General features: G+C 39.4%; 1 protein-coding gene across 6 annotated transcripts in view; it reads right to left on the bottom strand.

Annotated features, from left to right (window-relative positions):
• Nucleotides 1-19,175, bottom strand: part of RBM33 (RNA binding motif protein 33) — a 104,343-nt gene that overhangs the window by 22,147 nt on the left and 63,021 nt on the right. For 5 of the 6 annotated variants that reach the window (XM_062621465.1, XM_062621466.1, XM_062621468.1 and 2 more), the window contains exons 12-15: nt 18,209-18,540; nt 17,141-17,389; nt 16,048-16,335; nt 7,799-8,434 (exon numbers count right to left, since the gene is read on the bottom strand). In XM_062621465.1, the coding sequence (XP_062477449.1) occupies nt 7,799-8,434; nt 16,048-16,335; nt 17,141-17,389; nt 18,209-18,540 (1,505 nt within the window). Of the gene's footprint in view, nt 1-3,169; nt 3,729-7,798; nt 8,435-16,047; nt 16,336-17,140; nt 17,390-18,208; nt 18,541-19,175 lie in introns of those variants that run through there. The other variant, XM_062621470.1, reaches the window with a different exon arrangement.

Below are 19,175 nucleotides of genomic sequence, written 5' to 3'. Positions count from 1 at the left end.
AGTGGGAATCACTTGCCAAATATCCCACAACCAAGTGATGTGACCAAGCACTGTTTCTGAACAGCTGAATATCTGTTTTCAATCTGTCAAATGACACTGAGAAACACCTGGAGACTTTATTTTTAAAGGCCTTCTAAGACATTTAGAAGTATCTTTTTAAGTTCAAGAATAACAGTACTTAAGAAAACTCGGGCTCTCCAGCCAGGCTAGAATACATTGTCAATAGACAACTCATCATTAACAACCAGTTTAAGACATACTAATGGTCTAGTTTTGGCCGAGAGTACACACAGAAATAAGCTACATCAGACTACACAAAGCAGAAGAACAACCAAAGCATTCCCCATCCACACCAGAAAAAAAAAAATAAAAAAATTTCTGGTACTAGCCAGTGAATTACAGGTTATTCTCCCAGCCTAGAACTTTTCCATGGAACTAACTTACCTCAAACAAGAGCACCCAGACTATGCAATAAATGAAGTGCAGAAATAGTTCCCGTCCTGTGACAAAAAGACAGCACTACACTTCAGTGAGCCATGATGTGATGAAGACTATCTTCTGCACTTCATGGTGTATGAAAAGTCAGAACAGCAAGAAGAAAACATCTTGCAGAAAAAAACAGCCAATTCCATTTAATCTCATGTACTAATAGAATTCTTACCTTAAGTATCTCCTCAACTGCCCAAGAAGAAAATTAAGGCATGGAGAAGGACTGGTCAAAATGATGCTAGAGAATTCAAGTCACAGCCATGCTACACTGAAGTTTCACCAGGAGTGCCAGAAACACAGCTGATCAGACGTTGAATCACGACTACATGTTTTTCTAGCACAACCACCCACGAGTTCATAATGCAAAAAAATATGAATTCTGTGTCAAAGCTACAGGAAAATCAGAGTTCAGGACTGGATATGTGTAATACTCTGCGAAGTAGCCTCATTTTTATGTTGCTGTCTGCAAAGTATATAATGCAATGTAATGTCAATAAACATGGCTTTGAGCAAGTTTCCTGGCTCCTTCTCGATGTGATTTGAGTGGCACACAGGGGAATCACCAGGAGAAAAGACTCCTGCTGGAAAACATCAGCAATTCAAAACTTCTGACAGCCTAAAGTTCCTAAAGGAGTACCTCCCAGCACAGAAAGCCGGCACTGGATATCAGAAACCAGAACAATTAAGAGTTTGCCTTCTTCTGTCATGTCCATTTTTTTGGGTTTACGTTCCTTGAAGCTTAAAACTAATGGCATCAAACCCTTTTGGTGTGCTCCCCTAAGGTCCTTGTACAGTCTTGATAGACAACCTGTATTACCTCCCTTCCCAACCACTTACAGTGTTAGGATTCTCCCACACCTCTGTACTCTAGTCCATTCCAGCTGGTCAAACCTGAAATACCATTTAACAAACGCATTTGTGACTTCTGGAAATAGTAAATTTGAATTGGACAAATCTACATGCTTCCCTCAGTTAAGAGACCGCATTCAATTCATTTTCATTTCAAAACTAGCTCTCTTTGTAATTGTCATGGTTTAAGCCCAGCCGGCAACCCAGAAACCACACAATCATTCTCTCACTCCCCCCTCCTTCCTCCCCCCGCTCCTGGAGGGATGGGGAGGAGAATCAAAAGAATGTAACTCCCACAGGTTGAGATAAGAACAGTCCAGTTACTAAGGTATAACACAAACCCACTGCTGCTACCACCAGTAATAATAATGATAAGGGAAATAACCAGGGAAGAGAATACAACCGCTCACCACCTGCCGACTGATACCCAGCTCAACCCGAGCAGTGATCTAACCCTTCCAGGTAATTGCCCCCAGTTTACATACTGGGCATGACGTGCTGTGGTACAGAATACCTCTTTGGTCAGTTTGGTCAGATGTCCCATCTCTGCTTCCTCCTGGCTTCCCCTCCTCACTGACAGACCATGAGACTCACAAAATCCTTGGTCAGACTAAACATTACTGAGCAGCAACTAAAACCATTGGTGTTATCAGCATTGTTCCCACGCTGAAAGTCAAAACCACAGCACTGCACCAGCTACTAAGAAGGAGAAAAATGACTGCTACCGCTGAACTCAGGACAGTAATGCACTTTAGAAGTGCCAAGGCTGCCTTTAGTCATTTCTAGCAGGAAACTGGGCTACTAGATACTCTAACACCAACATCCTATCAATATGAATTCTGCACTATAACATGATGATAGAAAAACTCTCCTTTGAGACTTAACAAGAGCGACAAGCAATATCAAATGCCTTGCTTTCAGGGTGTTCAGGAGAAAGCAGCGCTCTTCTTCAACATACAATTTAAAAGTCTCCTGAGGAAAAGCAGAAACCTGTTCTGAAGCCTACAACAGAAACACTTTATTGCACTTTAGTTCCAAGTTATCCACAGCAAACTTAAATTCAATTTAGGGCGATCTTTCTTCCCACTTTCAAAGATTTTATTAGAAACCCATAAAAAGTCCTGTCTGCATCTGGTGGTGTTGTCAGTTTAAATCCCTCTAGTTGCTAAGTGCATCCACGCCTGCCCCCGTATTTCATCTTCCCGGTACCCGAATATGCCCCAAACAGTAGAACATAGTCTGTCTCACTACCCTGAGCCATGAAATAGTGTCTCTATAGGGACCCTCTTCACGAGAGGACTGGGAGGACAGGGTACTGCTCATTTCCAAATGTTTCATGAAAATACCATGCCTTCTTCATAACTGGAATACCAAAGGGCTTCCTTTTTTTTTTTTTTGAGATTGAAGTAATGAATTAATGCCCATTTGTGAAATATTTCCAGACTGAAATCTTGCAGGTTGTGGCAGGCAGTCCTTTTCCAGCAGTACTTGTATTAGTACTGCTTCAAGGGTTTTGCCCATTTCAACACTAAGTGACAAACATGATCCCCAGGCACTCAGATACGACGTTTTCTGCAGCTCCTTCAGTCCACAGAGTATGGACATCATCCATGCTTCCTTCAAGTAGTGGTATACAAACAAAACACAATGCCATTCTCTTGCTTCATAAAAAATAATAGGACCACATATGGCAAGCATTTCTGTGCTGTTTCTCGCAGATGGTAGCACTGCAGAGCTGGCTAAGGGGTTTCCTCAAGAACTTGTCAAAGAAATGACAAAAATCCTAGTGCTTGTAATTCCTGACATATTTAGATGAAAGGCGCTATAGAGCTTTCAATTCAAATATTTTTAATTACACTTGAACATAAACATGCAAGTAGAAATAAGTACAAACATTAAGTGAGGGTGTATGATAAGGTTACATTATTGAACAAGAATCATTTCAATCAGTCTTTTTCCATACTTAGAACTCCATATTAATTTCTTAACACTTTTCAATTATTCTAAATATGAATCAAGCTTGCTAGCTTCCATTCCATTCCAATTCCCTTTTTCTTTTTATAACCCAATCACAGTTTTTGTGACAAGATTTCCAAACAAAAGAACGTCTCAGCTCTTCTTCAAGCTTTTCAGATGAAGCATTCCAGGTTTTCAGGAATTACGATCACTAATAAGATATTGCTTTTAATGCAAGAGGGAACAATGAGATTTTTATGTATTTTTATCTATTACGTGTTTTTATGTATTTTTATACATCCATGAAAAAAACTCATTGTGCAGCTTTCCACAGTGACAAAGACTGGTGTGTTCTTGGTGCAGCATAAGAATCAGCATTTTCAGGCCTCTGGGACAGACACACATCTCTTTGAACATGGCAGGCTATTTTCTGGCTAAAGAGAAATCACCCAACAACAATATTAAGATGGCTGAATGATACAGTGAGTTTAAAATGCTATTTCCAACAGAAAATCCAACTAAATGAAAAAACATGTTCAGCACACATTTCATATAATCTTAAGATATCTAAGGTCACAGCTAGTACAAACCAGCTCCTCCATGAGTAAAAGGACTGCTAATATATTGGCTTAAGAAACTCAGTTGTACTTGGTTCTAGAACTATTTACCAACAGACTGATCACAGAGAACCCAAAGACCACCACCACGAACAGCCAAACTGTGAGAGAACATGCCCCATCAAGAGGGAGTGAAGGATATTAGTGCTCAAAAACAGTTAAGAGATCTTTTAAAAGAGAAAGTGCCACAAAGGGATATAAATTCTTTCCTGTCTCTCTCAATCACAGAATAGAATCACGGAATCATGAAGGTTTGGAAAGACTGAAGTTTAATTCAAATAGTCATAGACTGAATATTGCAGTTTGGTCAATATAAGAATTCTCCTTAATGTGCACACTGGACACTGGAATAGATGGCCAACGAAATCTCCAATAATGAGATCTCAGAAATAGACTGAAAAAATCTGTCAGTAATGCTACAGAGTTCATCTCCACCTTCAAAACAAAATAAATTATTTCTATGGTCCTTTCACCCCTATTTTCTTTTATACCTGGAAAGGATGGCTCTGAAGCCTTGTCACACAAACCATAAATGACACTGGATCCACTAAAAGTTATCTGGGCCTCCATAATAAATAAATCAAATCAGAGTTCATTGCTAACCACTGCCTTATTTTCAGGAACATAACATTTAAAGGGAAAGAAGTAGAGGGATTTGTTTAAAAAAGCAAAAATATAATAATAACAAAAAAAAACAAAACACAAAACAAAACCCCAACAAAAAAAAAAAACAAAAAACCCCAGACAAAAAAAAAAAATCACTGACAGTACCCAACATGTGTCACTTAGATGTGCAGACTTAGTCTGACATACAAGAAATGGTGAATTATTTTCTAATTCCCTTTTCTTTAAGAAACCATAGATTAAGGCATCTTATATATCACATAAACTAAAGGCATCTTATATATCACGTAAACTAAATTAAATAAATAAAATTAAAATACTTACTGGAATATAATTAGTAATTCTTACAATTCCATAAAAATACTTATAAAACAAAATCTCCTCAAGAGAGAGTATTATGGAAACAGACATTTTGACTTCTTCCATAACAAGGGATACTTCTACTTCGAGGTCAGAAATCCTCTGTAGTACTGCAGTGCCCAGCAACACAAATTAATGTAGATGCTTAAACTGGGAAAGATACTTCCGGTAGTACTTGTATACCACAAATCTTAACAAGTACATCTCCTATCTGTTAAAAAACATCACCAACAGCACAGCATCATTTAATCCTGGTTCTGCAGATGGTCCTACTAAATTTCATAGAATCACAGAATGTTTTGGCTTAGAAAGGGCCTTAAAGTTCATCCAGTTCCAAGCCCCTGCCATGGGCAGGGACACCTTGAAATAGACCAGGTTGCTCAAAGCTTCATCCAACCTGGCCTTGAACACTGCCAGGGATGGGGCTTCCTTATATAAATTTACACAGCCCTTGCTACCAGCTCCTGTTTCAGGTCAATTTGGTCCACCAGCTTCTTCTGCTGGCAACTCTACTATCATGCTGGCAGGCTGTAAGAGAAGGGACTTTCCAAGTCTTTACCAACATGAATCAAGAGAGCTCTGAAAAGGAACCTGCACTGTGTCTAACCTACATTGCATTTAATCAAAAGCCATCTAACTTTACACAGGTATTCAAAACATTTCTGCACAGAGCTCTAGAAAGGAAAAAGGGTACTAGCGTTTGGACTGAGAGCAACAGCAGGGCTGCTTAACTGCAGGATCGAGTCAGTGCGTACAGGTAAGGGATACCAGCCAGCCCTTTGGCCAAAGGCAGGGAATTAGAGAAGGCACTAAGGAGAATGGGTAGAAAACATGAGATTTGTTTTTTGCCTTATATTTAACACTAAGGCAAAAGTTGTGAAAAATAAATAAAGCATGTGGCAGGACTAAGCACTAGAAACAGAAACTAAATGTGATCTGTGATCTTTACAGTATTCAGAGTCCAAGCAGCTTTTAATTAATTCTTCTTCAAAATCCTGTCAAAATGGACAAGATTGGCCCCCCTGCTGCTCAATTTTTTCTTTTGCCTTGTGTGGTCAAAGAAACAAAGTCATAGATTCAGCTTGTCACTAATTAAAAATTAATCAACTACCTTGATCAATGTTGAATAACTAATTGCAATGCCTGCTTTTATTCTTCCACAGTTGGAAGGAAAACTTAAAATGGCCATGGCAATACAAAAAGAAACAACAAAGGCTACACGTGAAGAGCCTGCTTTATCTTGCTAAACCCTCAGTTTCTGAAAGTTAAGATGGACAGAGCAAATCTGTTTCTGTATGCAATGAAAGAGGGGTTGCAATGTATTTAACAAAGCTAATTGTTCTTGCTTACCATGAGGCTTATCTGAAACAAAACACGGTTTTATGAAAGAGTATTATGATAAAAAAATATTTCATTGAGAATGCTACTGTGGGCACTGATAACCATTTGTTAAGAGGAGCTGTATACAGTGGTGACTGGCATTGTTTTGTTTCACCACATAATAAAAGAAGTTGCGCATGATTGCTTTATTCAATTATTCATGAACAACAAACCTGTCACACCTCTTGCAGGCCACTGGGATTCCTTCAGACGTACTTTGTATATAAGTATTTTTAGCCCAACAGAATCATTTTCTTTCAGCTTCTTGCAGTTTATTCTTCTGCACTTAAGTTAGCCTGTCTGAGGAGGAATTAGACATACTCCAAGCTAAGCTGCTGTCAGCGCTATGTGGTCACTAAGGCCCTTAATGTTAATATTTTGAAAGACCACATGGTCATTATGCAGTTCACGATTTTAAATGCATTTAAGTTTTATGAGCGGCAGAAAAACGTTTCTAAAAAGTAGTTAAGACTCTGGCATTTTGACTTTCTCCCCATTTTACAGAGGAAAGTCTAGCCTCCAAAGCCTTGTTCAGTCTCTGTAAACACACTGTTCGCTTTGTTACAGATTTACAGCAGTTCTGCAAGTTTCCCCAAAGAATGCTCTGAATAATTTAAGTAGCATTCTTCCAAAACAAACTACCTCCAATGCACCACAGCATTAAGCCTACACCACATCCTCCCTTCTTCCTCAGCATTAAACCTGAGGACAGACTTCGCACTGATAATGCCATCTCACTATGTCCCCTCCTCTCACTTGCTTTAGAGCCCTAACAAATTAACTTGTCTTTTCATTAAGACAGAAGAAATTTGGTAGAGATACCTTCTAACCAAAGCCCCAAATCTTAAATAGGCACACTGCTATCAAGATCAGCATTGTGACTCTTCCACAACACCAGTGCTCAAGGGACATTCTGCAAGATAATAGATCCCTAATCAAAAGATAAGGAAATCTCATTTAGATGCAGAAGTGAAATGGTAACATTTCAAACCCAGCCTGTGTCAGAAAATATCCCCCTCAGATACATTGCTTAGTTTCAAAACACACTTTCCAAGAAAATGAAACAATCTTCCCTTGTGTACAGAAAACACATCAACACTAGCACACAATCAAATCAGGTGGCTTCAACTACTAAGTAAGCAGAGCTGGCTTTTAACCAAACCTTAAAAAGAGCCATCCAAACCCTTTTCTCTGACCAAATATCAGACCTATTAACTTTAAGCAAAAGGAGCTCTGCGGAGGAGTCTTTCAGACTCAGGTTACAACTTATAAGAGTATTATTTCAATGATGTTTCAGTGATAATTGCTTGGCAGTAAAGTATCACAGGAAACATTAATTTCTGAGTGATAACTGCTAATAACTTACAGTTCTGAAAACATAAAATATGGACTATTACATCTGCTAAACCTGCTACTTCCCTTATCAGCTTAGGCCCATATTTTATTTGGGGATTGCACAGAATGAAACACACAAAAACAAACCACGACAACACACACACACAATATGAGCCTTGGAAACTTACCCCTCCTGACAACTTAATCACCCTGACTTTGCTGCCGACATGGGGCTCATCTCCACTACCACAGTTTGTCCGGTGCATGACAGTCCTTTTCACGCCAGATTTCAGTTCCTGTGGCCTTGCTTGTACCGAAGCCACTCGAGCAGTCTGTGTTGTGGGCAGCGATGCTGCAGCAGGCTTTGTCTGCAATACTTTCTGTGGCGCCTGAGGTGAACTCAAAGGTATTGTTCTAGTCTGCCTCAGCTGCTTCGCTGGCTTCATCTGCTGTCCTTGATACTGCATATTTGCCCCAACCTGTGGGAAATCTGTGGGTTTGGGTTGGATATTTGGAACTACCGTATCTTGCTTTCTAACAAGGAGTCTGTTTTTCACATTCTGCCTGGTCTGTAAGCCAGAATGGGGTATGTAAGGGCTGCCATTGGTGGGGTACTCGGATGAGTCGTCCTCCTGCTGCATGTAGGACTGTTGCGTAGAAGGTTGCTGCTGCTGCTGCGCAAGTCTTTCAAGCAATTCTCTCTTTCTAGCACCAGCCTGCTGCTGCCGCCTCAGCTCCTTTTGTTTCAGGATTTCTTCTCTTAGACGCTTCTGCTCTTCTATCTTCAAGCGATACAATCTAGTTTCTTCATCTTCATCTGGATACTATACAGGAAAATACAAATGAATTTATTAAATTCTTAACAAATGCCCAGCTTGGTCAAAACAACACTGAATTGTTGTTTCAGATGTTGTAAAGCTATAACTCTTTGAAGAGCTTTTGAAATTATCCGTGATACCAAATTAAGGCTACTACTGGAGTGTACCTGCTGGAAAGTTTTAGTTGCTATTCATTACAGACAAACAGCTCAAATTTGGTTTAGGACTTACATATACTAACTTCCTAAACAGAAAAGCTTCAACACCAGCTGAAAAATCTGATCAGAATATGAAAAGAAAATTATTAAAATCTAATGAAGTTTTACAAATTGGAACTCATTTAGACGCTTCTAAAACCAATTAAACTATCACTGTAATTCAAGATATCAAAATATGTTTCAAATGGAAGGTAACAATACAGAGGCAACCCACTGTCACACAGGTTTTATCTTGCTCTTTTCTGACAAAGTAACAAAAGGTAGGGTGGTAAATGACCTGAAAGGCCCTGATTAGAACTATTGATTTTTCTCACAGAATTTTCAGCCTGATCTCAAACTCATTTGTCACACAGTAATTGGTTATAATGAACAGCACAAGTCAATCTCTCTGACCTTGAACTCATGCACTCTCTTCAGAATCAAAATGTTGCCAAATGCAGTGGTGGAATATTAATAGTATATAGAGAATGCCTTTAATATTCCAGCCCTGGGCTCTTCTGAAAGAATTACACACTAACAAATAACCTTTCTCAAGGTTCAACTTTGGCAGAACGGGTTCTTACGAAAAGTTGTATAAATAACGGACAACAGTCAAGGAATGCTGATGCTCATCATCCCAGAAAAGAAACCAAACTGCTCGTATGATATAATCGCATGAATTTTTCAAAATTACAAAGCATACTTTTTTCATTATACTTCTTTCTTTTCATCCATTTGGAAGATTAAGTTAGATACTTGACATACAGAGCCTGCTTACAAATAAGCACAACATTCTACTTAGTATATATTAATCACCCCTAACAAAAACAGGGTCTCAAATTAACGATACTTTGCATGTCAGTAAATTGCAGCATAAATACTAAAATATTTCTCAAAAATTGGGAATCCACGATGAAGTTATTTACCCTGCAGCAAATGACTGCAAACTCTTCACAACATAAATGCCATTTTTTGTACACCAAATGTGTAATTCCCCCCCCCCCCCCCCCCCCCCCCCGTTAATTTAAGGGCTTTCATTCCTAATATGCCCCAGAATCCTCACCAACCCAAGGGGAAAAAACAAACAAAAGAAACTGCAGAACTGAACAGATACAACCATAAAGTTGGTTCACAGATCTAAAAGTCCAGTTGTCATATTTGTACTCATAGAATCCAGATGCACAAATCCTGAATGGCTGTTTTCTACAGCAGTAACTGCTTCTTTCCTTAGCACGTATTGATAGGGTTTATTCCCACAATTACTAAAAAACAGCTGCATGTCTCACACTAGACATCCAGCCTAAACAATGGCTAAGACTCCTCTAAAACTGGATTTGCAAAATTTGTTTTTTTTGTTGTTTTTTTTTTTTTTTTTAAATTCAGGGATGAGGCCTAACGCTTTCCCTTTTTATGAGACTGCTTCACGTACTAAAAGGTTCTGATCTTCCTCTATACTTTTCGGACTATGGTGGTGGTAATTAATAATTAATCACTGTAAGAACAAGATTACAGGTCACTGTTGATAGACAGAAGCATGCTCCTACAGAAGGAAACTCAAGTATTTCACCTTATATTGAAAACTGGAGATGCTGGATTGTAGTAAAAAAAAAAACCACAAACAAAAAACCCCAACAACAAACTACTATCCTTACAAAATACAGTCAAAGGGTAAGGCCCTTTAGTTTTCATATGATGAGAAAATACAGATAAGATACAGACAGGAGGAGGATATGCTGCTATGCTGATCCTGATGCAGCAAAGAAAATTTTCAGTCATTTTCAAAGACAGTAAATATCTCAGTTACTGAAACTGCCCAAACAGAAATCATGTTTAACTTAATGAATTTGTTTATCCATTTGCTTTCCTTCAAATCATAATATTCAACATTTTACCTAAACAGGTTTGATGGATTCCAGCAAGCCAGTACCAAACTTACCTTTGGAGTATTTTTAACTTATATTCAACTTAAGATGTCAATACCAGCACAAGTCTGCATTAAGACCAGCTCTTCTATGAGCTGTCCTTTATTATTAGGACTGTCTGCTCATTTTATCATCTAAAAAGCTCTGAAGGCCTCAAAAGAGGTGGATCATGATGTATAACTTCCAAACATTACCGCAAAGTTACATATAGCAGCACAGGTATGTGAACTTTGCAGCACACTTAAATGAGTCTTGCCAGCAGACAGTAAATGAAGATCCTGAGGGACTCTGGCCAATACATCCATGCAACATCGCTTGAACAGATACGCTGATTTCCACTACACTAGCATTAAACTCAGAAGACAACTGACAAACTGTAACACCAACACGTATGAAATTAGATGAATGTTTAGTAGAGTATTCAGGTAACTTGAGCTCAAATACAATCTGAAATTTTCCTTTCAGGAACTAAACTCAAAACTTGGGAAATCAGTAATAATCCTAAGAAGTCGATCCCTTCTTAAAGAATAATCTTAAACATCAAGGGCCAAGAGCTCTGAGGTTATTTCACAACTGCAGATCAGCCTGTTAATGGGCTATAGGTAGACCTACATCCTTCACCATCATAAGCAAGTTCCTACTACTGTTCTCAGTAAAATACCCTTGCAGCTAGAGGAAGACCAAATAATTTAACAGCTTGATGATTAACAGAGTATCTGCATTAGGAGTCAGGTTTAATTGAAACTAGTTGCACAATGACCCAACAGAACAGATTCAGAATGACAAGAAGTTCTTTACTAGGATGAAAACAGTGGCAATTAAATCCTCTGCTGATCAGCTTTAAAAGCACCTTATGTATACGGTATTACAGAGTGTGGGTGCGCGTATATATATGACCTATGGTACGTAATAAGGAGCTTCATCGTACAGAACAGGCAAGACAGTACTTTGGGTCAAAATGGAAACAGTACATGATACCGACTGATAATGATTTTCATCCTGTTAGTTTAATAAGCCCAATACAGATTTTTCCAACAAGCAGTAAAAAATGCATTTCGCCTCCCCTGCGAAAAAAACAACAAAAAAAAACATCTGGGAAAGAGTAGATATCCTTCAAAGTTGTCATAAAGTTCAGAGCTTGTGTTTGGAAGTTTGATGCCAAAACCAACATTATCTGTAGGTGAAGCAGCAGAAAAAAACCCTCAGAGCAGCCTTTTTTTTGGATAAACTACTGATGCGTCACACTTCGTAGAAAATTCCACAACATGAAAAAAATGGTATATTGGAAACAGCTCTTCCTTTTAGAGAATGCTACAGCGTATAAAAGGCCAGAGATGCAAATCAGTTCCCTTGGCTTTGTGAAAGTCTTTTTTTTTGTTATTGTTGTTGAGTTTGGGGAGTTTTGGTTTTTGTTTAGGGGACAGTCTCATCCATCTTTGAACAGTTCGTGAACACAATATATTTCATTCTGGTTTGAAGGGAAGACTGAGCCTTAGCTATAGGCTTTTCTTCTGCCCCAAGATCCAAAGCAGCTTTGATGGCAAGTGCCAAAAGAAAATGTTACAGGCAGCTTTTCTGAGTTTAGCTGAGGAGCAGCAGTAAGACAAGTAGCTGTCTTCCATCGTTCTCCAGGAGAACTTAGAATGGCACTGTCAACTGAGGAGAAGACAGCAAAGACATGCTCTAAACCAAGGAAATAAAATTTCTAGTGAAATTTAAGTCTCAGTATTATTAGCTTGCTTTTTATATAGCAAATTAAACAACTCATCCCACAGCTTTTCAGAGCTCTGCAGGCTTTATTACTAGTTAATAGAACCACTGAGTCGTACAGACTGCAAGTGTTCTGGTTTGCTATCAGGGAACAAAAAAACAGAATCACGCAACCAGGCTCACTTGTGTCCCTCAGCAGAATGGGTGCAAGGACAGAGTAATCAAAATGGTTTGATCTGTGACATAAACAAAATCTATTCAGCAGGCTCATAGTTATTTTTTTCAGTTGCAACATTAGAAACAAAAAGAGGCTAGAATAATTTGTCAAAAAAAAGAAATCATGACAAGTCTTCATAAAACGTAAGGCCAGATCCAAGCTGCGTCATTTATCTGCTTGCTTTCAAAACCACAACGTATCTTAAATAAACGTATCTACATCCACATCATATATTTCACGTTGCTGATATCAGCTCCTGAACCCTCAGAAGCTATGAGTCACCCTACCAAACACAGGAGCTGCACATCCTGGACAAGCAGGAAGAGAATTAAGAAGTTTAAGTTACTCTGAGAAGCACACTGCCCTCTTGCGATCTTCCAACTGGAAAAAAAAAACCATCACGATGAAGAAGAACCTTCTAAGCATAAAACAGAAGGCACCATTGCAAAAATTTAGAAATCAAGCCTATTTAAACTGGACAAAACTCAAATTTAGACACATACAATTTCTCAGGTAGTTAATTTCCAAGAAGATGAAAAGATGTAGTTACATTTGGTCTTGTAACTTAATGCAGCTACTATTTTTCATACTATGAGCCTTGTTAAAACAAACAAACAAGACAGCAATATAAAACCCAACAACCCAACTACAAAATTCACTGGATTTGGGAGAACGACATGTGAAGATTTCAGTATAACAGGGCTATTTACTGCAAAATAAGTAGTTAATATCAATACAGTTACGACTATGCAGCATTAATTTCTCTTCTGTTTTGAGCTCCAATACCCATTTCGTCTGAATAGCTTCACACCACCTTTCCACATTCGTCCCCTCCTTTAAATCCAAAAATTCTTAATACTGTTCTTATATTATTGTCTCAATTCCTCCTATGCTAAACTAACCTCAACATGAGCAGAATTAGGCACACAGTCATCACCCACAATTTCCAATTCCACTAACAGAATGATTTTTCAGACTGAGGGTATGTGAGTTTAAATCTTGAAGAGTTACAACTATTCTGAACAAAGGCACTGAAAAATCAGTATTTTGTAGCCTCACAGGAATGGGAACATAAGCATACCGTTAGTAAAGTAGAAATAGAGCTTTTAATCTTCTAGTCAGTCAGGTTGCAAACCTTTCAAGTATCTATTCTGAAGGTGAGCAAAATCTCTTATAGCCAACACTGCTATTTTTTTGGTGCTTCATGAATTGATAGGACATTCATAAATATGGCCACCGACTCTTCAGAAAGAAGGTTACAAAGAGAAGTCTTAATAATTTTCCAGTTGAAGACACTTGCAAAATAACCTGCCCAGTTCACTTATGAGCAATGCAGCTTGAAAAGATGACAGAACTTAACTCTTTCTCATCTTCATAGGGAGCTGAAGAACAGGAAGAAGTTAGGTAATTAGAAGAAAAACACATGAAAAAATACTGGAGAACATTACAATCTAAGGAGGGAAATGTAGCAACATACACTGCAACAGTGAAGAATATGATTAAATGCTTAGGAATGAACATTACTAGTGCAGCAATCTTGTCTGTAGAAGTGACAATAAGTGGCATCAGTGAACAAGACTACCACAGTGGCGTAGCTGAGGAGGTACAACTGCTACTATGCTGCTTGCAGCACAAGGCTCTCTTTCATATTCCCTCTGGGAAAAGAATGGTTCTGTGTGGGCACACATTCACACACTTTTCTAGCCCTTGCTAAGTGTATCTGTAAAGGCTTTACTTCTACAGTTAATAACTGGAAACTCCAGGAGACACCATTTTTTCCAAGACAGCCTTTTTTTTTTTTAATCCTGTTTTGCAAAAACTGACATAAAAGAGGTATCAAACTGTTTTAACAGATAGCTTTGACATAGCAATAAGGCTTTATTTTAAAACACTAAGAATTCATACAAGCAAGATCAGTTTGTCTTGTAACTATAAATTTGTAAAGATGTGTTTAAAACTTAAACTGGAGAGAACAAGATGACTGCTTTGGGGTTTTTTGCTTTGTTTTTTTGTTTGTGGGGTTTTATGTTTGGTTAGGGGTTTTTAATTAATTTGATTAAGAGCGGTGAAAAAATATTAATTTGTCTAAACACTGCCAGAGATACTTTGGAATTAATGCCTTAATTTTTATATGACTAAACTCTGGAAAAACTTTAAGATGTCTTAGATGGAGAGGCCCATAGCTGATTTGCTTCAAAATTTACCTTACTAATGGCCTAACAGACAGAGGCTTCTCTAAGAGGCATTGCATTTTTGTGACTTAGGTTATTCCAAGAGACAGACTTCAGAGGAAGGGGATTACTTCAGTCATTTTTTCAATGACTGAAATTTGCATCATGATGAAAATTAAAAGCTGAAAAAAGGATTTTTTAAAATATCTCCAATGAGAAGCAAGTGCACAAGAGGTCAAACACTGATAGCTATGGGTTTCTTTTGTGCCTCACTTACGAGTTATGACCATCCTTAATTCAAGAACAAGATGAAAAAGCTAATCATGAGCAGCTTAAAGGGAATGCAGTATTACCACAATTAAAGCTTTCAACAGCTGTTGAAGAAAACCTGGTCCTTGAGACAAGATCCACAGTTATCTAAACTATAAAATTTACAGTTCTGCTCAGAACAAACTGACACTCCGAAATTATACAGGGTGCATTCAGCTATCATGTTCCTCTTGTATCTCCTGACATTCAGGATTAACAGCACCATCAGTGCAATCCTATGCACTCTCTCAAACTAACAGTGGGAATGGAGAGTCTTCTCTAGCTTCTGGGAGAATCTGTGCAGGGAAATGGTCATCTGTTCACACTGCATGATGTAGCCGAGGCCTAAAATACTGGCATCTCATTCTTTTGATTGTGAAGAAGTACTAGCAGAGCTAAGAGTAAAATTTTCTCCAAAATGGAAAACTTAAGAGCATTTCCTATTTTCCTTCATGCCAAAAGTTTTCATAAAACACAGATTTTCCTCTTCAAAAGCAAGAAGCTCCATGGACAATGGAGCTGCAACCCCCTGCATGACTGCTCAAGACCCTAAAGGAGACTTAACAGCCTAAAGGACAACAGCATGAGAAAATCAGGTCACAGGTCTCCAAACAGCCTCTTTTTTATCCAGCCATACAGCATTACAGGAAATGGAAGAGAAGAGGACTCCTGACTTAAAGAATGTGACTACTGGGAAAGAAAAAAAAAAATAAGGGATCATAATCCTGGGAGACAAGAACAGGCACAATGGGTATTTCAGAGGCTTGCATCACTGATGACCCTTACTCACCCTCTGTCTTTCATAGTACAAAAGCAAAACAGATTCACCACAGCCCTGCCAACCTTCCAGATGTCTTTTTTAATTTTTTGTCAATGGAGACTGAATTTGCTATCACATTAAAGTACAACTCAGAAGGGAGGCCTCTAGTGGTACCAAAATTTATTGGGCGAATAATGCATTAAATGCGCTTACAGGTCACAAGTGAAAACTAGAAGAGTTTTAGAAAGGTCGGAGTTTTTTGTTTCTTGGTGGGTTTGGCTGTTTGTTTTGTTTTTGCTTCTAAATGAAAGATTTTGTTTTACAAAGCCTTACCTCTGGTTCAGATTTTACTTCTGATTTTGCTTGGCCCACTGGGGTGATTGCTTTGGCTTTCATCTCAGGCCTTCCCTGTGAGTTTCCAACACCAGCTACAGACTTGGTGGCAGACATTGTGCTGGTAATGGGTTTGACCTGAGCAGCTGGGGTGGAGGTTCGTCTGTTGTTGTTCATTTCCATAGCATGTGATGGTGCTATCGGCAACTCACGCAAGTTACTATTTCTTGGAGCAGTTGACTGTAGCTGCTGATTTGGACGCTTGACAATATTTTGTGATGGTGTACTCTGAAAAGCAGAAAGGAAAAAACCTGCAGACTTCTACTACAAATCAGACTGAAGTGCTTCGTGTTTCACATTTTCATGATTTTGAAGAGGCACAGTAGAAATGAGACTATTTTAACAATAGTCTTAGGGCTTGGTTGTTTGTTTTTTTTTAACTAAAAGCAAAAGTGAATCTTGTTTAACTTCTTTCTCAGAATCAGCCGCACTGTGTGATTTCATTTCCTAATCAAAGCAATTACTTTGAAGTACAGTCTCATTATCTCAAGCACTGCTACAGACTGTTGTGCTACCCAACCAACAGAATATGCTGCACAAAGGCAAAGTCACGAGACATGAATGGCACTATCTGAACCAGAAAGCTTATTTGCAGTGATACAGAGAGGCCTTCAAATTAAAAGACAGTGCCAGAGTATTGCACTCCCACACAACCACAGGCTATCAGCAGTTCTGAAGTCTTACTGAGCAAATCTATCTTTCAGAAACCCTTTATTGCCAGTTTTTGGGCAACTGAATCATCTCTTACTGGACCCAGATCAAGAAAAACACCCAAGACTGGAGAAGAAAATTAAAAGGGAAAGATACAAGTGCTATTTCTGGATGTAGTGCTATCATCCAAGTGCTATCATTTGGATGTTATAAAATGATCAAAGCAGAAAAGGAGCAAGAAAGGGTGGAAGAAGGGAACAGAGTAGGAAGGAAATAAATGGGACTGGAAAACCATGCTGGTGAGATCTGAAGCCTGTGCTTACATGTCTGCTACTCATGCAGAACTACACAAGGCAACAACATTGACATATGTGGTACTTACATGCCTTGGCTTCATTGGACCCTGTCGTGGCTGACACTGCATCCTGTTGTTATTTGGTGGCTGCTGCTGTGCGGCCTGCATGTGAGGCCTGAACTGTGGCTGGTTCATAGGCATCAAGGGCTGTGGCGGCCCTTGGAGATGATGATGGTGTTGCTGCTGTGGCTGCTGGTGATGGTGTTGCTGCTGCTGGTGATGGTGCTGCTGAGGTTGAGGTTGTGGCTGCGGCTGTAATGGAGGATGCAAGGGACCCTTCACATGAACAAAAAGATTATTTGGTTTTAGTTTCAAGGTAATAAACTCCTGAAAAATAGCTCCAGCCTTCCAAGTCCTCAAAAACATCTCTAAGCAGCTATGGACTAGGGTAAACCAAAAGTATACTGAGTAGAAACCAGACTAACAGAAGCTGTACAGGGTTGTCATTTTGCACTTAAACCTGTGTAAGTCAACAGTTGAAATGGAAAAAGACACCTGCAAAGGTTTCTGCCCTCTGTCTCCTTTTTTAATTACTTTTAAATTTGTTTGTTTGTTTTTTTTTATGATTTTTCCCTTCTCCAGCATCATTAGACTTCAGGATTCCCCCAGGTTCAAAGCGCAGACACTATGAGAAAACCCCGCATAAATCCCACAGAACATGCACGGCCCTATACATCACTCTGCACAACCCCAAATCATTTATCCATTTCAAACATCACTTCAGCTTCCTTCCGGTTTGCAGGAGGCCCCCGGCTCCCTGCCGGGCTCCGCAGGTGAGCGGCAGAGGGCGCTCCCGCCCTGCTGCTGACCGGGACAGGGGCCAGGCCGGGGCCACTCTCCCTACTTCTGTGGAGCTAAAGCAACTTCAGGAGCCAGGGCTGAGCTGCAGTCTCACTATCTGAAATGCGTTAGTGCTGCCAACTAGGTAGAAGATTAATCACTTTTTCAGGTACAGCAATTAAAAGTACTACAGGTCCATCTGCCTCATACCTGTAATCTCAAATAACTCTTACTTGAGCCACATTACTCCTTACATGGTAGCACTGGGCTACTTCACATGCTCCTCACAGGCCCCTTGCCACTGCAGACCCATACCTGCATGGTGGGCTGCGTGTGTGCAGCAAGGAAGGGCTGTCCCGGAGCCTGCAGGAACTGCTGTCTTGGAGGGATGAACGGCCGTGGATTTGCTGAACCCGGCTGGTTGAAGTGGAGAATTCCCACAGGACCTTGAGGCTGCATGTTCGGACGAACCGGCCGCTCCCTGGGGAACACGGGTTGCTGGCCCTGCTGACTGAAAGCTGGCCCGGGCTGGCTGAATGGCATTGGACTTTGGGTAGGGACAGGATGTGCGCTATTAAGAAGTGGAGGAGGTGGTGGTGGTGGGGGGCTTCGCTGCTCAAATAAGGGATGAGTTGGAAACCTTGGATCTGTGGAAATCAGGTAAGCAATTAAATGACAACCTCCCTGGGACACAAACAAGCTTTTGAAATGTAATGCTCTATACTGATTTGGAAGAGTTACCTGAAATTTGTAGAAAGCAAAACTGTATGGGATGTTTTAATTTCAAAAGCTACCTTCAAGGCTATGTTTCTCTTGCTTCTGCCACTTGTGTATAAAAGGAATTGATGCCTGAAAGACCAGCACAACTGGTACTTTGCTGGAATTAGCAACATCTTTTAGAAATTCTACTTTAATGAAAACAAGGGAGGATTCCAGGGATTAGAGTATACATATACACACACTTAGCAGCTATTTTATTTGCTACACTGTATCATTTTAGGTAACCTTAACAGATTTCTTACAAAACACCCATTTTCCAGGTGGTTAAAAACTTACTGGTGGAAACTAAAGCTCATGAAGAGTACTAGTACCATAACAAATTACATACAACTGTATTGCAACCACCACTTACACACTAACTTCACTTTGTATCTGTATAAAAATATCCAGGTTGACGGCAGTTACAGATACGAGACATTACATCAAAGTAGTAAAACCGTAAGAGACCACTGGAATTTTTGATATGTACTAGTCTGGCTACATCAAACAGGATCTTCCAGCC

The sequence above is a fragment of the Pezoporus occidentalis genome, unplaced genomic scaffold (assembly GCF_034315485.1).
Source record: "Pezoporus occidentalis ecotype Australia unplaced genomic scaffold, CSIRO_AGI_Poc_V1 ctg23, whole genome shotgun sequence".
Taxonomy (NCBI): Eukaryota; Metazoa; Chordata; class Aves; order Psittaciformes; family Psittacidae; genus Pezoporus; species Pezoporus occidentalis.
This window is presented reverse-complemented; position numbering and strand designations above follow the sequence as displayed.